The following is a 25,410-nucleotide window of genomic DNA, read 5'->3' as shown; positions in this document are numbered from 1 at the left end:
TGAATGGCTGTGAAATTAACTTTGACTTTTCTATTTGTTTGTGCTTGGGCGGAACATTCTTTTCCAGATGTAAATCCCCTCAACAGTGGAAAAGGTTCCAGCGGTATATGGAGAGCTCCAGACAGGAAAATAGGCTTGTTAAGACATTAAAATGCTTAAAATGCTATTTTATTTGCAGCGTGGTGACAGACGAGTGAAATAGTAGTAACTGGTAGGCATAGCATTTAGATCAAAAGAGATCACTATTTACAACAGTTTACTGCTCGGCCTATGAATCTATTTGAGTAGCGCAGTCTCTTTGAAGATGCGTTTGGACATTGATGTTCACTTTGAGAGGAGGAATGCAGCATCTCCCCGGTGGGAAAGATTTAACAATCCATTTGATCCAGAGAGCAAACAGCCCCATACATGGCAAAATCCACACAAAATCTGATCTCAAATCAGCTTCTTTCATCTACAAATTGTCACTTCTCTCTGAGATCTATAAAAGGGAGATACAGAGGCCGTGAAAAAGATTAGGAGAGGTTCTGTGGAGTGGTTGAATCTGAGACGATTCATGTACACAGATAGTTTGTGTCAGCACTGTTCAGCCTCTCATGGTCTGACCCTCACCACTCGACACCCCCATTAGCTTAATTAGACACAGCCACACACACATTAGATGGTCCCCTTTTTGCTTCGCACACTAAATGGCTGGCTGCAGTTCAAGGCGCCACAAAAAAAACAGCTATGCAAAACAAGCAGCGTTCAGAGCCAGGGAAACCATCAGCAAACAGCACACACATCATAGGGAAACTACGCCGTGTGCCCTTCAAAGGTCCCCCGAAATTTAAAATGACATTGCGTGCATGAGCAACAACAGCAACAGCAACAGCAACAACAACAACAACAACAAGCCACTTCTCAAGTAATGCAAGAATATTCGCCTCAGAATACATCAGTTCAGTCTGAAAATGGGTGTTGCTTGCACTCACATGCAGCCTATATGACTGAGCATCTGTGCGTACTTAAGTTCACATCTCTGTGAGAGAGCGTCGTCCTGGCGTGAGATGCGGCTACTCACCTTTATTTTCTGTCTCTCGGCAAGTCAGTCCTGATGGATAAAGCCAAAGTCCTGGACCAGAGTGACACTAACTAACTAACACACCGTCGCAGACCCAAACTTTTTGCTCACTCCTGGCAGATCTGCACACTTCCCCTGCTTCTCTCTCTCTCTCTCTCTCTCTCCTCTCTCTCTCTCTCTCTCCTCTCTCTCTCTCTCTCTCTCTCTCTCTCTCTCCTCTCTCTCTCTCTCTCTCTCTCTCTCTCTCTCTCTCTCTCTCTCTCTCTCTCTCTCTCTCTCTCTCTCTCTCTCTCTCTCTCTCTCTCTCTCTCTCTCTCTCTCTCTCTCTCTCTCTCTCTCTCTCTCTCTCTCTCTCTCTCTCTCTCTTACTTCAGCACTTCCTGGGCTGCTGTTTATGCTCCAATCAGGCCATCCAAGAAACTGCTGCTGCCCCTCCTCCCCCTCCTCTCCCTCAGCCAACAGCCATTGTTTAGCGGGGGCTTGTCACATGTAGATGTCTGTGTGTGTGTTCCCTCTCGACCAAGAGGGAACCTCTTGCCACTGCCCGACGCCTAGCTCTCTTCAATCAGGAGAAGAGGAGGGAGGGAGGAAGGAGAGAACTACGAACTGAAGACGGGGAACGAGGGCAATGCTGGTCGGCTGAGGAAAAACACATGGAGCATGGAGGGGGCTTCCTGCTCGAGTGTCTTACTGAGAGGGATACACTCTTTCTGGCAGGAAGAAAAGGGGGGTAACAGCGTTGAGTAAGAGTCGGGGGTGTGTCTGGAACTTTCTCTCCAACTCCAACAGCTTGTTGTTACTAACCGCAATGAGGCTCAGCCCATCATAGCCCCCAGGGAGCCTCAGAGCTCTGTCTCCAAAACGAGGCGCCTCTCCCATAGTCTGCCAAAGGTTTTCACCACGATGCCTCAACCCCTTCTCCTCAAAGCCTCAGCCTCCTCTTCATTGATTCACTGAGCTGCTAGCCAGCTCTCTCCAGGCCTTTGGGTGAAATGAAAAGGGTGGAGGTGTGATGTGGGGGTGAGGGGTAGTGAGGTTGAAAGGTGACGTGTGGGAGGAGACAGGTTGACAGCAGCACACTGAGCTTTTGTTGGTGTTGTTAACTGTTCCATCATCGCCTGACGGTAACACCTTGTGGGTTGTGGAAGAGTTCAGACGAGCTGAAGACATGTAGGTGGTAGAACTTGAAACACATTTTTTACTTTCAAGATGAAGTTTTTGGAGGCAAAACTAAATACGTTGGTTATTGAGGTGAATGGGTGTGCATTGGATTAAATAGGATAAGGATATTTTTAAGGAATACAACTCGGGCCTTTTTAATTGTTTGATTATGATAACATTGGACTCACCAATGTAAGTCCTGAGATCTGAGAAGATGGTAACATTGCTATGACAAAGAGCAACAGGGCTTTGATACACAAAGTCAGAAAATCAGTTAGCAAGATCTGAACCACAATTAAGTGATCAAATTAAAAGTGAGAACACACAAAATATGGAGTTATTCGTAAACTGATGCCACGGAGATGAAATCCAAACTTGAAATGGCCAAACTAAACCTCTCTCCTCTGCCTCCTCATTCCTTCTTCTCTCCCCTCCTATAAGCTATCCTCTGCTCTGAATCCGACTCATTCAGTCTGCCACACGGGCAGATCGGGGTGCCTCCGTGCCAGACTGGACTCAGGAAACATTCATCTTTTTGTTTAGTCTGGGCCCCATGTGTTGGAGCTGGGAGGTCGCTCTCCTCCGCAGACCCCTCCTCTTGTGCACACAAGCACAGAAAACCCCACACTGACAGACACAATCTGGACATTCACGTCTGTGGGTCTTTGTTTAGGGGCTCAGATGCACAAAACAACCAAACTTCAAAGCGGCAGTCACTACAAAACAGCACGGACGTCAAAAGAGAAAACGGTGCCCTCCCTGAGTGGCTCAGGTGTGTCAGCGTGGAGGCTTTGTGCATCAGCATCCATTTCTTATGCCGCTTTAATCACATAATAAAGAAGGGGAAAGAGATGTTGACTCGGCGCAAAGAGTCATTCATGAAGCAGACAACAGGGGGCAGGTGCAGGGAACGTATTCAGTACAATATTTGTGCAGTTGTGTGAAAACGTGAAACAGTATGTGCACGTGCTCATGAATGCCACTTGGGCTCTTGATGCCACGTGAATGTGGAAATGCCTCGACATCACTTTCTTCCTGCATGAACAATATAAACAGGGCCCACTTTGACTAATCCCTTCGTGTTAAATCCTTCCATTGCTGAAAAGAGACCCGGACAAATGGAGAGGGGAGACAAAATGAATCAAAACATTTGGGATTTACCAGTGAGAGAGCAGGTGAGGATTACACCTGAAGCTATTCAGTTCTGAGCCCCAGCCTGGGCCAGTCTGCTATGGAGGAACCGATCCCAGTGAATGAGCCTTGGAAGAAACCAAACTCCACTGCGCTTTTATAATTTGACTTGAGGAACACCAATGCCAAAAGATGCAGGAAAAAAATGAATTCAGTAGCTTCCTCGTCTCAAAGACGGCTTTAAAAAAAAAATATATATATATATATATATATATATATATATATATATATATATATATATATATATATAAAGTTGAAAGACAGGGAAAAAATAGTGAAATTCAGTAAAGATGAGTCATATCATAAAAAAGAACAGGAGGAGTTATCCAACATGACAGCTTGTCATGTGGCCCCTTTAATCCAAATGTTGCATAGTCAATGGGGATATGCTGCTGGAATCCACACACAGAAAACATTAAGGTTTAGCAGCTATCACTCATATATGCGTAACAGACAGGAGTAAAATCACATTTTCATATCAAGTTTTATATTTTATGCAGTTGTACTGTTGCACTTGACTTAACGCCCAACAGCTTTACTCATCTAACGCTTTACGTCAACGCTCCGTTTAGCATTCATAAGCAGTATGCTAGACGGAGATACGGACATTTGAATGAATATATTCGTCAACAGTAATAACCTCTGCTGCGACGCATCCACACCTGTATATAAACAGTTAATGAATGATTGATAACTCTTATTCCATCAGTGCGGTGTAACGTTTTTAACTCCACCACAGGTTTAACAGTCCTTTAAAGGTATTGCTGCAAAGTCATTTTCACTTCAGTAACCAGAATTGTAGAGTCAAGAGTCTTGTGGCTCACATCAGGTTTTGGTTTGCAGGGCATCCTTCTAACAAAGTGATACAGAGTGCAACAACAACAAAAAAGAGGCACCAAAAGGCCTTGGCTGCAATCCACACAGATCCCACTCTAGCCCATGGACCAAGCTGCCCTTTTCATATATTTAGCCTCAAATCATCCAAAGCCCTGGTGAGCTGCTGCTCTCTTTTTTAAAGCCAGTTTCATAATCTTCAACAGGGAGGCTGGAGAGTTTAGCCGATGGCCACAATGGAGCGACTGGTCTGGATCTCTGAGTCAGCGTCAAACATTCCAAAAGTGCACAAACAGAAATCTTTTCTTAAGTTCTGAGTTCACGACTTTACCCATTTGAGAAATGTCTAAATGAACCATCCTCACGCTACGCCAAAAAGATGCATGACAACGTAGTATTTAACCCGTCACAAACACACCTGCAGTCTGCGGCGATACCACAACTCATGCTTATGACTTGATGTAGCAGTGTGGTGGAAATCTGTCTGCCATTATGGATTCATGCGTAGGAGAAGATGAACAGCTATTGATTAAATAAATTAATAACAGCCGGAAGTAATGAGAATGTGACGTGACAGGTGTGAGCTCAGACCCGGGCTGGAGAAGTGAATGTGGCACTATGAGGCCAGTCTGATTGTCCCGTGGCCCAATGCAACAGTGACGGAGAGGAACAATGAGACATAACTCAGCTAGGGAACATAGCGCAGAGGTTCAGAGGGGGTCACATGACTGTGCCCATCTGCCCATCTGGCTGTCGGTCTCTCCGTCTCTGGGTGGGTGCGCACACACACACACACACGCCTGAATACAAGTGGCAGCATCCATGAAGATGTGGTTAGACAGATTACGATCCTTGAGAGAACGTGAGCGTATCCTTCTGTGGCGAAGACTTCAATCGGTCTTCCAGGCAGACAATCTCAAGAGGTAGAAAGCAGAACATGACGGCAACAAGACTTGGTCCAGAGATTAACAAAGCAGAGGCCATAAGTGCCAGCTTCGGAGCCAGCCAGGCAGCAAGCAATCTGAAGATCGCGGGCCAACTTCTTCCCAGATCTCAGGTCTGAATATCAGACTGAGCAGAAATACCTTTTTAAGAACCATCTGAAAGTCAGAAAAGTGCTTCTACGCCCTCGCGTAAAAATGTCGGTTACTACAAGAATGCAATTACAGAGGGGACACAAGGACTCATAATGCAGCAATAACGCCTTCCCATTGCTCTGCTTTTAACCAACACACACACAATGTCCGTTTTCTAGTATTATCATCATTTGTTTTACAGCCACAGTTTAAAATATCCTACCTTTTTTCTGATTGATGTTAACATCTACACGCTAAACATGTCTTTCATTTCAATATAATAAGACAATTAAGTTGCAGGAATAAAACAACTTGCATATCCTGTTACACGGACAGTCGGTTATGTACATATTTGGACAGTCAATACAAATTGAATAGCTTTGCTATGATTTTATTTTATGGTTTTTATTGGTACCATATTACATAATCTCTAAAAAGCTTTGCTCTGGTGCACGTTTTAGATCAATGTAATCACTAGATTTTAAATAATACTAGACCAGTTGGGTCAAAGTAATTAAAAACTGGAAGACTGAATTCTTATCCAGAAGAATCTTACGAGCTGGGTCCTGATTCTGTTATGCACACAGACGTGCCCTCTATGCACTTTGGCATTCAAGCATTTCATGCTTTTAATAACAAACTTTGTTTAAAGACGGCCGCGCTTTCTAGGACCATTTCAACTGTCAATAACCCAGAGACAGTGTGTGAGATGGTTGGCAACAAAGCCGCCAGCTGGTTCAGGCGGTGAACCTGTCCGGGCTCTTCTCCTCTCCCACCTGGCTCCACATCTGTCCATCACTCCATCTCCATCTCTCATATTACCCCTCTATTATGTAACACTTTTAAATCATTGCCGGTGCAGCCGAGCAGACAACAACAACAACAACAACGGTGAGTGTGTGTTTTTTGTTGTCATAGAAATGTGATTCCTAATCAGGTTTATGGCGTAATACAATGCATTTAGCTTAATTGCGTTTGGCTCATGAGTGCACTTTAGTGCTTTCGTGGTGCAATAAAAAAATTATTGGTCTTCATGAAATGAAAGTAACGACACTACAATATGTATCAGATGTTTCATGTGATGTCAAAATAAAATGAACAAGCAAGGGTTTTATAGACACATTTCTAAAAGTTTTGCTGATATATTGGTCCTTCAAAACACGTCTGCAAGGAATTTGGAGTTAAATTGGCCCTAAAGATAAGTGATTTGCCTATCGATAGAAGCATCCTTTATTGCTCCTCTGGAAAATGTTTTACCCAATGAATAATTGATGGTTGCACATCACATTAACTGACAGCTGTCGCATTGTGAACTGTGGGTCTCAATCAGAAACTTAGCATACCCTTCTTGACTTCCCATTGATATTAGACGCTCCCTGCCTGTCAAAGGATTCCAGGGTATCACACAACAACACACACGTGTTATGAAATATGCAGAAACATTTGGTCCCGATCACACTTAATATCCTGCCTCCATGAACATGAAGAGAATAAGAGAGAGGAGAGTAAGAAGAAGAAGAATTAGCTTTACTTTCTCATTACATCATTTTAAAGTGTTAAGCCATCCATAAATCTACATTTCAATATACACAATACTACTGTTTTTAGTATGCTTTCACTTACACCTTTGAAGCTGTGAAAATGAGTCTCATACGCCTTTTTAATTGAACCAGATTCAAGGCTATCTATCAATTTCTGCATTTCTCTACCGCATTTTATTTCTTTAACTGCACTGCAACCTTTTCTTGCTTTTTGTCTTTTTTTTAAATGTTTTAATGAATGTTCTTAATTGTTTTTAAATCTTGTTTTATTCTGCATTATGTGTTAATGGTTTCATGTAAAGCACTTTTAATTGCCGTGTTACTGAAATGTGCTATACAAATAAACTTGCCTTTTGCAGCAAGGTGGTCCTGGAGGGCCAGTTCGGAGCTGGCGCCTCATCTTGAACCGGTTCTTTGCGTTTCTACAGCCAAGGAACCGGTTCACGGACAGGAAAACTGGTTCCACTGTGACACCAGCACTCTGCGGGTGTAGAACCAAGAACCGCTTACGTCCAGGGCCGGGGGAAGAATTACCGTGAACAACAAGAACAACTCAAATCTTGTGACTGCTATTCAGTATGGATGTGAGCCAAGCTTTTAGTTAGAGACAGGAGAGGAAGGGCTGCAGTAGCCATGAGGAATACACTTGGTGAGGGTGCTGACACTTTAAGGATGTTCCAACGGGGTTCAGGCAGTCTGCAGGGTGCTAGCACAGGACAGTGCCATCACCAGAGCCCCGGCATCTGTTCTCTGAAAACAACAAGCAGCAGGGGCATACGCAGTGTCAGCATGTCTTCCATGCATCATCTGTCTTGATTGTACACACCCGTCAGGTGTTAATGCATTTGTGGACTTGTGATGTTGCCGAAGTGGGACACAGATGAAACGCATTACATCGGAGTACCACTAGGTGTTCCTATCTATCTTTCCTACACTGTGCTCTCCTTCCAAAATGCTCATGTTTGATTTCTATCCTTGTGTCACCGCCTGTTGTATAACTAGGATGGGTCCTGTGCTGCCTTACATTGTGGTTTTCTGTCATAAGAAATCAAATATTATATAACAAGAGATGTTAGATAAGACTTTCTGATGCCTATCAAACCCCATCTACATTCTTCTGCTGGGAGTCGTGCAACCCTATTGGCTGGGAAGGATCATGACAAATGGTTATTTGGCTGAGAATAATTCAAAGAGACAATTGAATCAAAGAAACAGACTCTACAAATAATGGATGCCAAACAATTGACTTTTGCAGAGCCAAAATAATCAGATTTAAAATGTATTTCCACTGTATCAAAAGTATAGTAATAAATGGCTTAATTCATTTTTTCCTGTCACTTGGTTGAATGGTCTATTAAATGTTCCCCGATCCAGCTTCCACTGCTCCTAAGCTGAAAACATATTCACCCCTCTTGATTTAATCATTGTGACGAACGGGAACCCCCGTGCGGAGAAAAGGGAGAATTTGAAGAAACTACTGTCACAAAATGTTCATGTGCATCACAGTTTTCTGCATTAAAACTCCAGCTGTTGACATCAGTTTATCAGAAATAGCCTTCAGTCTCTCCCTGCAGCTCAGGCTAAAATGCTGCGTCAGTCTCTGGAGAGCTGGAGAGCATGCGTGTCTTACCAATGACTTCATCACAAAGCCAAACCGTATTATTCCCCTTTAGAACAATCCCCCGATTTAAGAGAGCGAGTGAAGTGGGGCGAGTTGCATTTGATCCCTGATTCAATGTTCCTGTCAAACCCATCTAAGTGTTTTATTTTGAGGGGAAGGGAAACAAAAAAGTGACGTTTTTAGTCACAGCTTAATTGAACAAGCTGCGCTAGCAGGGATGAAATGAGTAAACCTCAAATTAAACTCCTTGACAAAACCGCACGAGAGGCATCAACCTTCACGAGGACTGGAACCCCAGTGTGGGCAATATAAATGAAGTTCCACCTGAACTCCTGTGCACCGTACAGCTGGGGGCGCTATATGCCAGGAGCTATTGAATTCTCCAATATGGAGTGGGAAAAAAAACTCACCACACTTTCACTGATTCAAGTGTTGTTGGGTGTAATTATGTGAAGTGGTAGGAAACCTGCTCACTATCAAAAGCTGGAGATGAGATATCCTGTGCGTGGCCAGGAAGTCTGGTTTATTTCTTGTTGCAGTAAGCACAAAGTGCAGTGGGAATAAATCTTCCTGTTTTTGGATTAAACAGCACACTGTGTTCTTACAGCTCTGCTCGTCCACGTATTGCACAGGCATGTCGGCCTCATGAACAAGGCTCCCTGCACATCTAGACTCACTCGCTGTATGGATTGGCAGCAATATCAAAAAAACGATTGATTGATTTCAGAAAGCAGGTGTTAAAAGAGAATCTTTATCTGTGTTATAAATGTGTCGCCTTAAATTTGAAGGAACGCATCAAGCAGGACATTATAATTCAGGGCATGTGGGTCACGGGGATCTTAATGGCTTCAGAGCAGGACGAGGGTATCTCTGTATCCGACAGTCATTAAGTGTACAATGACAGGCCGAGACCTTGCCGGGCACATGACAATTATAGCACAATGTCTGTCTGTTCGGCTGACAAACGAGGTACATTTAAACCTGACTCAATTATTTTTGGATAAGCCACAGTTCGGCTGCACGCACAGTTATTAAGCGGTGGGAAGTTGCAGCATCTGATATCAGCACTGTGCTCTTAAAGAACAAGCACTGCTGCTCCGGAGCGCCGTGATATACACCCTAACACTCTATCTTCCTAATTCATTTCGAATGAACGCAATTACTTTGTCTTTAGGCCCTCTTTGGGGGGCTGAGATAAGCATAGATCAGGTCTCGCTGTAAACAAATGGTTAATAAAATCCAATAGGCCTAATATACCCATATTTAAAGCTGGCGATGAAAGCTCTGACTTCTAAATTATGAATATTCTGTTCATCACTCTCACTATTGAAGGCCTTAAGCAGTACAGCTCATAAACATTCAGAGAGAAAACAACCTTGGCATCCATTTCTAAAAGAAACAACCACACACAAGCTATCGAGTCAGTGGAGGGTCTGGAACAGTCTTTGCAAATAAATGATTTTTTTTGGGTGAGTAAACACTGAGTAGATACTTCTCCGACAGGCATGCCTGAGTTATCAGTTTCATATTTAGACAGACATTTAAAAAAAAAGCAGGTTGCTTAGAGCGAACACTATTGATGTGTCCATCTTGCAAACTTGAGGCCCTTTGCCAAAAGAGATGCTCCTTCAGTGCTGCTTGAGATATGATTCATTATCCATGCATCGCAAAAGGAAGCTATAATGTAGCTGTGTGTGAAATCTTAGTTGCTGCTGGGAAACAGATAAAGTCAGAGGGGTTGATATAACAACCACACAGGTAACTACAACCGTGGGTAAACACGCTTTTATCATATCTCATTCCAAATGCACCTTTATTAAATTACACGTTGATACATGCACTTGTCTGAAGTCTATATTACCCTCTCAGCACTGCAATTGCAAGGCGACACACACACACACACACACACACACACACACACACACACACACACACAAACACACACACACACACACACACACAGACAGACAGACGAACCATGACCACGAAATGATGCAGCCAAGGAAATAAGGAGAACAACATAAAAGCAAAATATGGACCAATCTGTCTGGCATTTTTAGTCCTCCAACTTTACTTTAAATTGTCTTCTTCCTCTGACAGTCCCCCTCTCTATTCCTCTCCCAGGACAGCGGGGGAGAGAGAGATAATGAGAGAAAGAGAGAAAGAGACCTATACATCAGTGAGATTTAATGCCGCCTCATCCTGCTCAGCACTCGTATCACATGGTGTACATCATCAATAATGTTTACGAGCTCCTGTGCCTTGACTAAAACACAAGGGTAATGTGTTGCTCCTGCTGGAACCACAAACTCCTAAACCCAGGCATCTTGGAGCATATTTTCTGCATTTATTCGCATCACAACATTAAAAAAGGCCATTAAGAATTTTATACGGTTCTCTGGTTGAAAAGTGAAATTCAAAACACAGGATGCTGTCTCACATATCCATCTCCGAATAGACAGAATAAGGGTTTGTATCGTCATGTTTGAACATGTTTTCCGCTATGATGAAGATTCATGAACAAGCAGTATTGTGAGAGATTGAAATGTTTCCTCCTATGTTGGTCATGTACTTGAAGGTTTGAGACAGTAAAGCAGCACAGAGGACAACAGCGTACAGACAAGAGGAACATCTCAAAATGACCATGGTGCTTCAGACAGGCATGATGCTTCTATTTTTGAATTTGCAACTAGCATTTACTGAGGAGAGAGTGAAAGCACTACTCCAATGTGGATATGACGTATCCATTTCCCTACGCAAAGTTTAGGGTATCATGCAAGAAGTAAACCCTGAGTGCCCTTTCTGTCCTCAGCAATGAAAATACATGACTTTGTAGTGTTGCAAAGAGATGCCCTTAAAACCTCAATTTTATACCCTGTTGGGTAACTAAAAAAGAAAGAAAAGGAAAAAAACTGTATTTGTTATCCTTTAAGACCCACTGGAATATCCCATATCAACTAGAGAGAGATACGGTTTACTCAAATCTCTGGTCATATCTTTAGGGTGGTGATTGATTGTTCTTTTCAATGTTATCTTAGATATGATTTTTATGAGTTCAGCTAAAGGTCAGTAGGTCCTGCTATGTCTTGTGGTAATGAAAAAACACTCAGTCTCCATAAAAGTGGCAACACAAGGCAAGAAAATCACTTAATGGGGAAGCAGCAGACTAACAGTGCAGCGTAATTGCCGTAATGTGAAGATTAGGTATTAACGACAGGAATGTGGAAATCTCTTATTGTTATATCATTGCGCAACCTGCACTTTGTGTTTGTCCTGCGTCCTCCATCTTCAGCCACATGACATGCTGCAGTCATCTGACACCAGTGTGCAGTAGCTTCCCCACGGTGGATCATGTGGTCCACATCTACACACCATGGCAGCAGCCTCCATTTCAGAAAAGTGAAGCCAATGAAGTCCGATTGTGTAGAAGTCCATGAGAAAATGATCCTACTTCTCACTCATCTCAGAGTTCATGGTCCCAGTCGCTATAGTTTCAAGTCTCCTTCAATACAGTATGAAATTAATTGGGTTAATTATGGTCTCCTTTAGAGTAAAATAGAAGATAACGTTTAAGGGCTGTTCTGATTGACAGGTCGCTACCACAGCGTAGCCTGGCTCTAAAAAAATATATAGGTCTACACCTCTAAAGCTTTTATTGTATTTTGTATTGATTACTGCACTGGTCCCACTGGTCGTTCAACAAATAGTTACAGCACCAAACTCCCTGGAAAACCACAACGTTTTTAATAAACTCACTTTAGCTCCACAGTCGTCGTTGCACCGCGAGGTCACTAAGAAATAGTTCCAGCAGGAACAACCATAATTGTTTTGGTTTCCTTATGCTTTTAGTTTGTTTCTGCACAAACAGTTTGGCAGCCCTATTTTCCACCTTTGATGCTTGCTACTACATTAGTCAACTTCAGCTCCACACTGAGTGCACAAACATGAGCGTGGAATCGATATTCTCATGTAAGTCCCCGCGAGAAAGTGCAGTAGTATATTTCCCAAAAAGTCTAATTATTCCTTATTTTTTAACTTAACCTTGAGTTCAGTTCTGGTAGAAACTATCCCTTAGTCTGTTTGCTACGTGGACACAAAATTATTTTAATGACATCCTCAGAATATTCCTCTTGCAAATGATCACAGATGGGTACCGCCAACAACACTAAATATGAATGTAATGTTAATGAAAAATTCAGTCCCCTGAAACAACATGTCGATGTTAAAGAAATAAACACAGTGGGAGATTCAATTTGAATCGTCTGAACTATGGAGATAAAAGTGTGTGAATATTGAGCAGTTTGTAGGGCCCGCAGCCATTTTTGTGTACATTCACTAATGCCCACACAGACAGAAAAAAACGACTGTCCAACACACACACACACACACACACACACACACACACACACACACACACACACACACACACACACACACACACACACACACACACCACGTCACATTTGCCTGATGGGCAAAAGCGTGTAAGAGGGGAGGTGGAGACAGATTGATTTCTTTGTCAACTCTTTGAGAGGAAACCCTGAGGGAGGCCATGCATCCGCTCACACCCCTCGGTCGGATGAATTAACCACATTTATGCTTTGGGCTAGAAAACACACACACAGACACAGACACACATACACACACATTACATTTAATTGAAAAAATGTAGTAGTGAGATGTCTGGTTTGAAAGAATGCCATGACACATTTTCAGTATTAGCTTTGAAGACTTTGCTGTGTAATCAAGCCAAACAAATAGGTCACGTTGAACTAAATATGCAAAAGATATAGAAATGTTATTTGACTGAAACACTTGGGAAGTCATGGGCGGCATCACAGAGAGGCTTTTGTTTTATCCTTAATCTGACGCAGTCCCCTCCGCTGTTTCTCTTTGGGAGCCGCGCAGCCTCAGGAATCAGGAAGAAGCAACATTGCCCCAAGCTACACCCCGAAAGAAAAACACACCAGAGGGGATTTACAAAACACACTCATGAGTAGTCACATAACCAAAGCTCTTTCTTCTTGCTCAGTGGCCCAATTATTCTCTGTTTCTGTTTGAGGGATGAGTCACATCCACTTATTTTCTTAACACACATCCCAGGTCCATCACCTACTCGTCTTTCTTCTTATGACTCATTGGCCTCCGCTGCAGCCTTTGGGGGCTTATTGACCAGACAAAGACAAAAGCGACTTGTCTCCCACAGCTGAGAAAACACTGGCATGGCATGACAAAGTGTTGGCTTAGCCTTATTGTCACTTCCTCACTGTGACATTTGTAAAAGTATCTGTAAGAGTAAAAGTTATTTTCAAACTTTTTAAAACTCACCTAACTGACTTAAGTCATTAGAGGAACTAAATAATTAGTAAATACATGTTTGGAGAAACTTTCTGCTGTTTTGCTGCTACTTCTATTGTTGTTTGGCTCTCTTTCGCACACTAATGAGATAGACTGGTGAATCTTTTCTGGTGAAGGTTTTATTTAGTTTGTCTTCTTCTCAATCATATGCAAAGGAAGAAGAACAGCATGACATAATGGTGAGTAAATCCTATGAATCCATAGTGAAAGTTTGTGATTGCTCAATTCACGGTGTGAGAGTGTGTGCGTGTGTGTGTGTGTGTGGGGAGGGGGGGGGTGCTGCTTAAAATCAACCCCCTACTTTACGGGCTTTTCAATTTGTCAGCGCAATCATAGAAAATGGAAGGTCTGTATAGTACAAAGGAACTCACTCCCTCACATTTCATTTTGGCATGTAAAAAAAAGCCCTTTTGAGACATCTGTGTGGAAGAAACTTGAAAACGATTCAGTCCCGTAAAAGACCTGAATAAAAAGGTAATTATTTCTGAATAATTGGAATTACATATCCGTTTTGTTATTCAATTGATGTGGTGGGGAAATACTTTGCAATCTTAATAACTCTTGTGTATGCCTGATAGTTGTCAAAGAAGAGAAAAGCCAGAGCGACAACTAGGGGTTTATAGAGTCACAAGAGGCTGCAATTAAAGTAATCCCTACTCTTGGCTTCAATGTCAAAGAAATGTGCGATCACATCCCAATCCTCAAACTCATTCCCACTACACTAAGCTGTTTTTTTGTTGTTTTTTTCAAAAGGAAGTTAGGCAGCATTTGCGGAAAAAAAAAGCCTGCCATGGATACACACAACTATCACTAACAGCAAGTGTGTTCATCAAAACGGACACAGTGTACAACACAGTGAGCCTGTACAAGCATGTAACACTCCTCTTGCCAATGATTCACCTGGTTATCGCTGACGTCAACAGGCTGGGGTACATTATTTCACTTGGGGCAACACTGAAATGTCGTCATAACCTCCATCGCTTGTAAACCAGCTGAAGCAACTCTGCACGTACTGATGTGGTAACAAATCTTGCCCCCAAAAAAAACATATCGGGCAAGAAGCAACACAACAGAAGTGCTGGTGCCCGAGTCTGGGCGAGTAAAGCTAATGCAGACGAGGCTCATGAAGCCCCCCCCCGGTCGCGCCGCGTTGTTTCTTTCATTGACTCACCCTCTCAATCACCAAAAAGGTGAGGTCACCCAAAAATTTGACTTTATCTGAAGAGCATTTGGAAAACCAAACCTTGCATGATGGGGCATAGGATCAAAATACCTATATGGTTACACAAGAGGTGAACTATGTTCAAGTTGATCCAGACACAAAGAGAGAAAAGAGTCTGCGAGGCCTGGAGATTGCAAAGATTGATAGAGAGAGATTTAGTCAAAGTCTTTCAAGACTTTTACCTTTCCTGCTTTGTTCTTCAATAGTTAGCCTTGCCCTGTTAGTTTCCATCTGTCTGTTTCAAGCCTATGTAACACATTCTCTCTCATCCAAATGAAAAAACTTCTAATGATTAACAATAAAAACGCACCTTTCCTCCATTCAATAACCAACACAACCTTTCTTAACCAGTAGCTTATGGTGGATGAGGCTAGCTAATGTTAGCTAAATGTAGGTAGAAATTGCTGTATAGCTGACATTGCGCTCACTTGCGTGTAACATTTCTCAATACTATGGTTATGCTATGTTTTAGTACTCAACAAAAGTTACCTAGAATCATTTTAAAGTAACAGAAGGGGGAAAGTACTAAATAGCCTTTTAATTGACTGTTCTCTGTTCTCTGAAACAAGACAGACTATATGACCAAAGTCAGTGGACGAGCAGGACCTGTGCACAGAGCAAGCAGATTTCAGAGTTTGGTGGGGAAGAACTTAGCAGAACCACACAGAGCCCTGACCTCAATCCGATCCAACACCTTTGCAAACAGTATCCCAAGACAAGCTTTATCAGTCATCATCGATGCCCGACATGTTCTTTCTGCTCTACGGTTGCATGGAGTAAATCGCTTTAGTCAGGTTTCTAATCTTGTTGAAGGCTGGAGGCTGATATGGTTTATGGAATGAGATGTTCACATATGGATGTAATGTTTGGATGTCCACATGGTTTTTGCCATGTAGTGTACAGAATGATAAATCAAGACTACGTGTGCACCCAGGATGAGAGATGCCTAAAGGAGTAAGCCCAAATGTTGCTGAACCTTGGGTTGATGCAATGTCATACGGTATCAAAAGGAAGCTGAACTTGAACCTGTGCTCGGAACTCGATTATATCCTCCCTGGACAGAAGATGTCAAACGGATTTCGTTTTTTCGGTGGAAGCTGCCACATTAATCCTGAAATTGGACCCTTTGGCGAGGAGCAGTCGGCTCTGAAGCTTTCACACAGTGGAAATGTCACCTGTCACACGCACTTATCGTCTGCCAGTGCGGTGTGCATCAGCTCGTCTGACCCTGTGGGTCTGTGCTTTAGCTGCCGCCATGCCCTGTAACTGGCATTAGCTGGAGAGATGAGGACCTGGCACGGTCTGAACTCGCCACATTAACCAGCTTTGTTTGTATACAAGCCATAAGTGGATAGGGAATATGATGAGCTGCCCATTAGGCAGAAGTGAAAGGGTATTTAATTGCGCTGGCCTATTTAAAATCCAAATACTTAAGCAGCATTTGGCTTCACGTAGCCAACAGCATATGTATATCAAAGGGCTGTGGAATCAGTCTACTGTATAGGGAGCACTGCTTTTTCAATGTGGGACTTCAAAGTTACTGTCCATAACAATAAATATAGGCTCACGGAATTCTCGCTGTCTGCGAAGAAAAAAATGGCACACTTGAAATTGCACACTGGGACAGAGGCGAAATGCAGAGAATGCACACAGTTCATTTATTCTTTTTGATGGTCTGTGTGTATATGTGCGTGTGGGCGGCGATGGCATCTTTCAATAGAGGATTCAACTGCTGTCAAAACATGACAGGAAGGAAAGGAATGACGTGGAGAAAGATGCAAAGAGAAACAAAAGTGTAGTCTGTTTCATTGAGAAGAGAGACAAATAAACACATGCAAAGCAAAGAGCGAGGGAGGACATGAGAGCAGAAGACAGAAGAAGACCAATTTAGATATATATAGACTGTAAAAAGAGGGGTTGGGTCACTTTCCATGTCCTTCAACAAATCCATCAGTGTTGTTTCAATGCACATTGAGGAGCAAATGAACTAAAGCAACGCTGACCCTAGATCTTTGAGAAGTGAATCAGCTCTGCAGAAAGACCCTTTATTTGTGTAAAGAAGAAACTGGAAGCTACACAGAAAACATCTGGTTTCCAGTACAAACCTGCCCCCTTATAATCCATAACCTGTCTTTACTGCAGGGATGGATCCCCAAGCAGACACAGCTCAAGACCTGTTGATTTCCCAGCATGCCCTGCTCACATTCCTGACCTCCTTCTGTCACTCTTTCACTTGACTCACCCCTGTTGCCTACATCTATGTTGGTCGTTGTCCGTCCTCGTCCCCCACCCCCACCCCCCACCCCCACCACACACACACACACACACACACACTGAACCACCCCCCCCCCCGTACTGGTTTTTTTTAGTACAAGCTGAACAGTCAAGTGTGATTCAAGAGTGATTTACAGGACACATTTTAACGAATGGGGGGAAAACTGCTGCTAAGTGCTCTACTTCATCCTCTGCGCCACCTTGGTCAAGTTGCCTTTAAGAGTGTGAGATGACTGTGATCTGACAAAACCATGAAAGCTGGCACCCTGCAGAGTTGGGAATCTGGTGAGAAGGCCAAAAGGGAATGATAAGACCACTTTCCTCAACCCCTTGGCCCCCCATTTCTTAATCTACACCCCACAGAGACAGAGGCAGTGTGACATAGTGACAGAGATCCCATGAGCAGTCCTTCCTCTCTCCTCTACTAAGGCCATGTCCACGACATTAATAGCACTGCGTCACACAATTAAGCTTCCTCGTTCATGTCAATGAGACCAATGCATCAGCGGGATTCTGGGGAAATGCGGGATCGTCCGGCAGAAGATGCCAGGCTGTCCGGGAAAAGATGTGGCCAATCAGTGTCGGTGTGCATTCCAGATGGAATACCTTGTAAAATGAACATTGTCAATGTCAAGGGAAGTTGTTGTGTCTGACAAATCTCTAAAGTCAAATATCTGCAATAACTTGCTCTACCCCCCAGCGAACCCGCTTCTTTTTTCTTTAGCACTGCTATTTTTGGTCCGAATGCCTGCTAATTGCGGATGTTTGACATGAGCATCCCATCCTTTGCCAAAGGGCAGGAAGGAGATCACAGATAACCCGGGAATGCCTAATCAATACTGTCAGTAGACAATGACCTAGCATTAGAGGGGGGCGCACAACAAGCAAAAAAAAGCCTAATCCCCTGCATGCTGAACTGGCCGACAAATGCGATGACAGATGAGTAGAAAGAGGACACAACTGAACAACTGAAATATGTTAATGCTCTTTTAACATGCAATTACATTGATGTCAAATCAAAGTTTGTCGCGTGAACTGATCAAGTGAGAAAAGTAGACCAAGTCGGCATTCAGATTATGAAGTGGGTTTCATTACTTACTGTGCACAGAGCCTTGCTGTTGACTTGCGACTTTGGGTGGGCAGATCCTGCTTTTGGGAGGGGCCATCTCCATTTGTTGGCCCTTCTCACCTGGACCCTGGCTGGGAGCCTGAGTCTCAGTCTGGGTCTCGCTCTGTGCTTTGTCCATTGGAGCCGCAGCCTTTAAAGACTTCTGTCTGCTCAGGATACCGTCGCTACCAGCCCTCATCAGCTTTTCCCCCACGCTCAGCACCCGGACTCGACCGACAGTGCCAGGGCATTCCTTCCTGGAGGGGGGCAGCTTGGATCTAGCCCCTATCGAGGGGGGCCGGGCCAGCCTGGAGGCTTTGGACATCCTACAGCGCGGCGGATCAGTGAAGCTTCTTCAGTCTTTCTCAGCCAGTGTGACTGCAGCTGTGTCCCGTGGGCAATCCAGGGGTTCTCAGCTCTCAGTGAGTGTGACTCGGTGACTCTCCAGCTCCAGCGTGTTGTGACTGGTGCAGGTAGGCTGCGAGGGCCAGAGGGAGGGCACTTTTGGGAAGGCGAGCTCAGAGGGTGAGGGGTGGGGGGTTAACAGATCCTTGGAAGGTGTTCTCTTCTCCTGGCGTGGCCTCCTGGGATCGTCCTCCAAAGCAAACAGTGCGTGAGTGAGTGAGTGAGTGAGTGAGTGTGTGTGTGTGCGTGTCTGTGTGTGTGTGTGTGCGTGTGCTGGTAAAGTGGTGCATGTGTGGATAAACCTGTGGAGTGACAGGACGTGCTGTGTCAAATGCAAACAAAAACTCAGGTCTCCGGTGTCAGCGCATTCCGGCTTTTTTTTTTGGATCCCCGCTCTGCCTCTCTTTCTCCGCCTTTCACACTCTCGCCCTCTCCATCCCTCTCTTTTTTTGTAAATTCCTTGCGCTCCCTCTCTTCTTCACTCGCTCTCATACTATGCTCGTCAACTTCTCTCTCCTACCTCATGCCTGATCATTATTTCCCGTGTTACTGTCCTCTTCTGCCTTCTCTCTTCCCTTCTGCTTCGGTTCACTCGCTCTTCTCTGCCGATGCTCAGCGGGTAACCATTCCAGGGCTCCGGCAGACGGAGATCATAGACAGAGAGATTTAGAGACAGCAATAGAGAAAAAAAGAGGAGAAAGAGAGCACGAGGGAGATAGAGAAAGTGCTGGCAGAGGCTTTGCGGAGGAGCCCTTCTCTTCAGGTGCAGCTGCACAAGCTGTTCCAGATGTGTGTGCAGCGCTTCACGTCATCAGCCGACCGCTCAGAGCCACTCTGGTACAATCCCTGGCTTAACCTCATCCTATTTCACCTCTTTCTTCCTCTTTTTCTCAGTCTGTCTCTTGTCCCTCTACTCCAGTCTGGATACTCTTCACATGTGATGTGATGAGATGTTCCGGCTACCAGAGGCAGGAATGCACACATGCACAACACAACCCACCAAGCCCTTCACTCACTGGTGGAATTTACAGAGAATTAAAGAGCGCAAAGGAGGGGGAGCGTTACAGCATGTGTGTGTATACAAGCGTCACACAATGGAGCGGTTCTGATCTCCTGCGCCGAAGACATCAGCTGTGACAAGAAAAAAAAGACGGCAGAAGTTGGCAAGGAGAGAAACAGTAAGGAGGAGAAGATCAGACACATTTCCGTTCCTCATGCCCAGAAAAGAATCCACCTCGCATCCTCAAAAACACACAATTTCTCTCGTGAAGCAAAAACATTCATTTGCTTTTGGAAATAAATGTTCAGAACTGCTCAGAACTATTGTCTGACCCACATACATCTCCTCAGCTCACAGTGATCATTGCCAGGAACAATAGAGTAGGGCATGAACAGCAACCATTAAAGAAAGATTTTATGGCCATTTCCTTTTGGAAGAAAGTGAGAACCAGTCTGTTTTGTATGTTGTAAAATCACATCTTGCAGTCACAATCAGACTCTGGAAAGTAAACCACAATCCTATAAACGTGTCTAATTCATTAACTCCGCACACAGGTCACCCTATTTTCAGCTCTGAGCCTGTGACACTTGTGTAATTTACCACGGCAAGCGAAATGGACATGTGATATAACGCACTGGGACACCATTCTGTGCTTCATGACTAAACACCAGAACATGGATTACTGTGAGCAAAAGGATCAACCATGTCCAGGCAAAACGTTATGAAAAAGCAACCATCCACATGGACCAGACCGCGGCTTTGTTTCACACAGGGACGACTTCTCCCTCCGATATGGAGCTGTGCCACACAGATACCATAAAACGTCCCAGTTGAAAGTCCTTTAATGGAAAAGCCAGATTTAATATTTCATATACGCCACCAGGCGTTATCTACTGCTCTGTTTGGAACCTGCATGGCATGATGCAGCCCCCCTACCCAATTGCCTTTTAGACTACTAAGCCCCGAACACGATGACAGCCATCACTGATTGTATAGATATGAAATATTCATCATATTGCCACGTATCTGTATGGCTTCAGATAAAGAGCAAAGCAGATTGACCTACTTTACCAATGAATAGTTGGCTGACAAAATCGGAGGGCTAACAATCTCATGGGAACCGCTGCATGTCTGATGGATTTTTGCAAGAGAGGAAAAAAAAAAAGTCAAGAAGATAGAGACATTTCCAAGTATTAAATATTAGAACCGTGCCCAGATTATGGCTGTGCGTCACCAGTTTTGCTGAGTTTACGGCATCGTAGTACTAAGGATTACGTCAAACCTAGAAAAAAAAAAAAAAGGTTGAAAAACACAACCTCCATATAGGTTTCAGTGAGTGAATGGCAACTCTCTCACACTATGGTTAGTGGCTATTTGGATGTATGTGCACGTGTGTGTGTGTGTGTGTGTGTGTGTCTGTGTGTGTGTGTGTGTGTTCTGGGAGTAAATGAAAGCCCTCTGTGTGGATTGGATGCCTCCCAGACTTTGAGCCATGTCTAACTGCACAGTAGGCAAACGGCGGGAACGTGGTTCAAAGGCTCCAAATGACATAGCATTTAGGGATGGATATATTTTGAGTTTCCTAATTAAGCCTGTGATTTTGTGCAATATGATAGATCATAAAGTACGTCTAAGTTTCAAATAACTCAACCCGCTGTCGACATACTATCCAGGCATGGCATCAATTTGCATTTCAAACAACCTACCACAAGTATTTTAACTTAAAAAAAACTGAATTTGTGGAAGATGAATATCTAAGGAGTTGAAATTGGCTCTGACAATAAAGACCTGCATGACAAAACTGCCACCCACAGCTGTCTGGCTAGCACCGGGCTTCCTAGTGCCAAGTAGCGGTTTGGGTTGATCGGTTTTGAGAATACGATGGTGAAGAAAATCCAACAAGCTCTGGTATATCTGCTTATGGCATACGTTTGTACCGGAGGGGCTCTTAAAAACATATTTAAGAAAATTGGTGGGATCAGCAAGAGTTGTCTGAGTGCCTCTTTGGTATTTTTCTAATGAACTGACTTTTCTGTCTGAGGGTTATTAATAAAACTGGGGGGCGTCGGTAACAAAAGACTCCACGAACTGAGCTGCGGCGAACCTGCCTACAGTTTTCCAACAAACATATTTTGATGTACACAAGTCACTCAACCCTGGGGAAATGAAATACATTCAATGAATGTGATATACTTCAACCCTTATCCAACCGACTTATTTTAACATACAATACCCACTGGGGTCCCTAAGGACACCAAGAATAAACAAAAGCAGCATGAACTAGCTGTGTATACACAACACTGTTAGCAATTTGTTGTTGATCATCACCCGGCAAATATGGAGCAACATTAGCATGTATTTGGAGTCATGTTTCTGGTCATGAATAGTCATAGTTAGGGCTGTCCCTGCCTGTCTATTAACGCCCATTATTTGGCTACCGAATATTTGATTAAATCAACAGATTTGTAAAAATGTGTTCCACAAAGACATACACAAAACTATCAGTTTTAATCTTGTGTTTTCCAGAGATGTGTTCATCTCAAAGTTTCTTGGGAATAAGCCTTACAAAGAAAATGACGGATGATATTTAGTCGTTTAGTCAACTACTCAACTAAAAGGGAGTAAGCCTATTCCTAGTCCAACATTCAGTCCCCATTTAGCTCTTTAGACCACCGACCTTTGAGAACAATACGTGTCTCTTTAGCAGCTAAATGCTCCACCCGCTCATTGCGTAGTGTGTGTGCCGATGGTGATAAGCAGGTGGTGTACAGTGTGTTTATTAGAGCTTTTCCACGGGAAACATCTGCCTGCTGCAGCTGGAGACGACTCAAACAACCGTAAGACCCGGATGGTAATTATCTGTGGATTCATCACTATGAGTGATCCCCGCCAAAGATACATAATTATATGATCAATTGTTACAATACACATATTGATTAAAGCAGCTTTAAATTACTCACTGATTAGCTCTTGATGCGGCAGGATAAACACAAAGGCCAAATTTACACAGGGCTGGTGGTGGACTACAAGGTTGGGGGATTTGGGAAGCAATGGTGGGGGGGAGGGGGGGGAATGGGTGAGCTGTGTACCTCTCTGCTGCGGATTAAGGTTGAGTATGTTTTCCAAGCCCTCCGGGCTTGCTTGTTTCTTTTCCTACATTCCATCTCAGAGCTCCCTCCCTCCCTTATCATGAGTCATTACTGACTGTAACATTTACTCAATATCAGCTGCTGAATCAGTTTCTGGGAGGCACACACAAGCTGCACATGCACAACAGTAGCATTGGGTTGGGAAGCCCACCATGTGCAAAAAAACACAGGTTTGAGACATCCTTCATGACGCATTACTTGTCCAGACAGCAGTACCAACAAATAGTCTACTTGTGTTTATTTGTCTAGAAAAGCATATCACTTGCAGCAAACTTGGTCATATTTGCACCGAGGCTACAGCTAAACTTACATTTCTCACCCTCGCAAACAATCAATATTTTATCAGAGATTTTTTAGTAGTTCACAGACTCTTGGAATGAAAATCTGAATCTGAACCTCTATCTGGAACATACTGTAGATGGCGGCCCAGTCAGGAGAGGTTCTGTCTCTGCCATTATAATCAACTGTCGCTTAAACAAACAAGATGGAGGTGAGTCTACGGCTGTGTCGACTTGCCTGGTATCTAATCAAACCTAACAACGTGGTATTGAGTTCTAAAGTTGGCTCCAAGTCTTTAGTACTATACTGAAATTTAAAAAACGACAGCTTTTAGATTCAAGCAATCATATCAGACAATTACCAAAAACACTTAAAGTGTTCACGCTTGATTACATTTATTCATTTTAATATGCTCTGGAAATCGGCTTCTAAAAGACTCGAATGGTCGCTCAAAAGTCCAAAAGCATTACACTGACAAACTATGTGTTGTCAAAATCAAAAATTCAAATCGAGACGCATTGTGTGAGAGCATGTCTGCACCAAGGCTGCGAGATCTTCTAAAGTTGTTATTCTAACGATAAATAATGTTTAGAAATGTTTGGTCTGTATCTGGTGACGGATAGTAATGGGATGCATTTTGTTTTGTTGAAGTAAGTAGCTGATGAATTAAAGCAAACAAAATACCATCTCACTATGTTAACAAATACTTTTAGAAGAATTTTACCACACCAAAAAACTAAAACTTGCTCAGTGGCTCATTTGCCAATTTTTTAAAATATTATATTAACAAATAAATGAACAAAAGGCAAAAAGCAGAGCGTGTTATGTAAAAGAAAACGTGAATTTCACATCTGACATCACTTGACTCTTAGATGTCTTGAGCATTATCATACACATCATACTGAGAGATAGCAATACTTTGCTTTAAAGCAACTGCAGCGCCATAAGGTAAAAAAATATATGTGGTACATTTTCCATCTCCTCTTCTGTTAGTGTGGACCCGTAAGAGAATTATTGCAACAGATGCTGATACAGAAAATGTTTCCTCCAAATGTTGTGAACATGACGCAAGGCAACAAAAAGCAAAAGCCATAATGACCAAAGAGTCTAAATGAAGTTGTTTTACAGCTCTCAGTGAGAAGAGGTTCTGCATGAAGTCCCACAGTGTGTGTTCTCATGAATTTCCCCTCCCAACTCTGTCTCTGGGGCCCCCCTGTGGCCTTATGAATCACTCTCTACCTTCAATCCCTCTCTGCTCTCAACCTTCAACGGGACGTGTGAGCGTTCACATGCTCAGAACCCCACGCACACGTTTGGAAATATCTATCTCTAAACTCGTATTTTCAACCTCGAGGCAGTGGCTGCGCATTGGACTCACAGCCCCTCGCCCTTTACTTTACGCTTCAGCATTTTAGGAGAGTTTAGCATTTCATCTGCCAAGAGTGTTATTGGAGGCAAACCGAACGGTTCCGCCTGAAGCGTATAAAGAGGATAAGAGGGGAGATAAACCACCGCTCCATTCAGACTGATGTAAATAAGAGGCTTCTCCATTCTCTTTATGGCTTATTGATTTCTAGTTTGATGTCTGGCTGCAGACAGCAACAGAGAAAAGAGGGAGAAATAGAAAGAAAGACGGAGACAGGGTGGTTACCGAACTCCGAAACAGAAGCATGTTTCTGGGAATAAAAACATATCCACATTAATGGCGCGTGACACACAAACACAAGCTGCACCGTGTGTCGTAATGAAATCAGATCCCCGATAAAAACACAACTAAGACTAGTACTATGAGATAATTATATTATGGTAATGATTATACTTTATGGTAATGAATATACTTTATTTTTATGGTAATGAATATACTTCCCCCAACCCCCCCCCAAGTTAAGTAACCAAAACGGTAAAGGGTCTGAAGAAAAGAGGCTGAAACTTTCTCGTCAGCTGTGGTAGGAAAACACAATGAACCTACTCACATGATGGGTGAACAACATTCTAGTATTACAGAGAAGGAATTAATAAGATGATGTTTCCAGACTCATGTCTGAGCTAAAATTGCTGCTTGTGGCACAAAATATTTACGTCAACTCAAGAAACAGGAAAAGGTTAATATATTAAAATATATGCTGAA

General features: G+C 43.3%; 1 protein-coding gene across 6 annotated transcripts in view; it reads right to left on the bottom strand.

The window, feature by feature from the left end:
• Positions 1-18,793, bottom strand: part of si:ch211-285f17.1 (sickle tail protein) — a 78,719-nt gene extending 59,926 nt beyond the window's left edge. For all 6 annotated transcript variants that reach the window (XM_034560278.1, XM_034560286.1, XM_034560281.1 and 3 more), the window contains exon 1: positions 18,441-18,793. In XM_034560278.1, coding sequence (XP_034416169.1) covers positions 18,441-18,774 — 334 coding nt within the window. In that variant the 5' untranslated portion in view covers positions 18,775-18,793. The remainder of the gene's footprint in view (positions 1-18,440) is intronic.
• Positions 18,794-25,410: the final 6,617 nt, after the last annotated feature.

Source organism: Cyclopterus lumpus, chromosome 20, assembly GCF_009769545.1.
Source record: "Cyclopterus lumpus isolate fCycLum1 chromosome 20, fCycLum1.pri, whole genome shotgun sequence".
NCBI lineage: Eukaryota > Metazoa > Chordata > Actinopteri > Perciformes > Cyclopteridae > Cyclopterus > Cyclopterus lumpus.
This window is presented reverse-complemented; position numbering and strand designations above follow the sequence as displayed.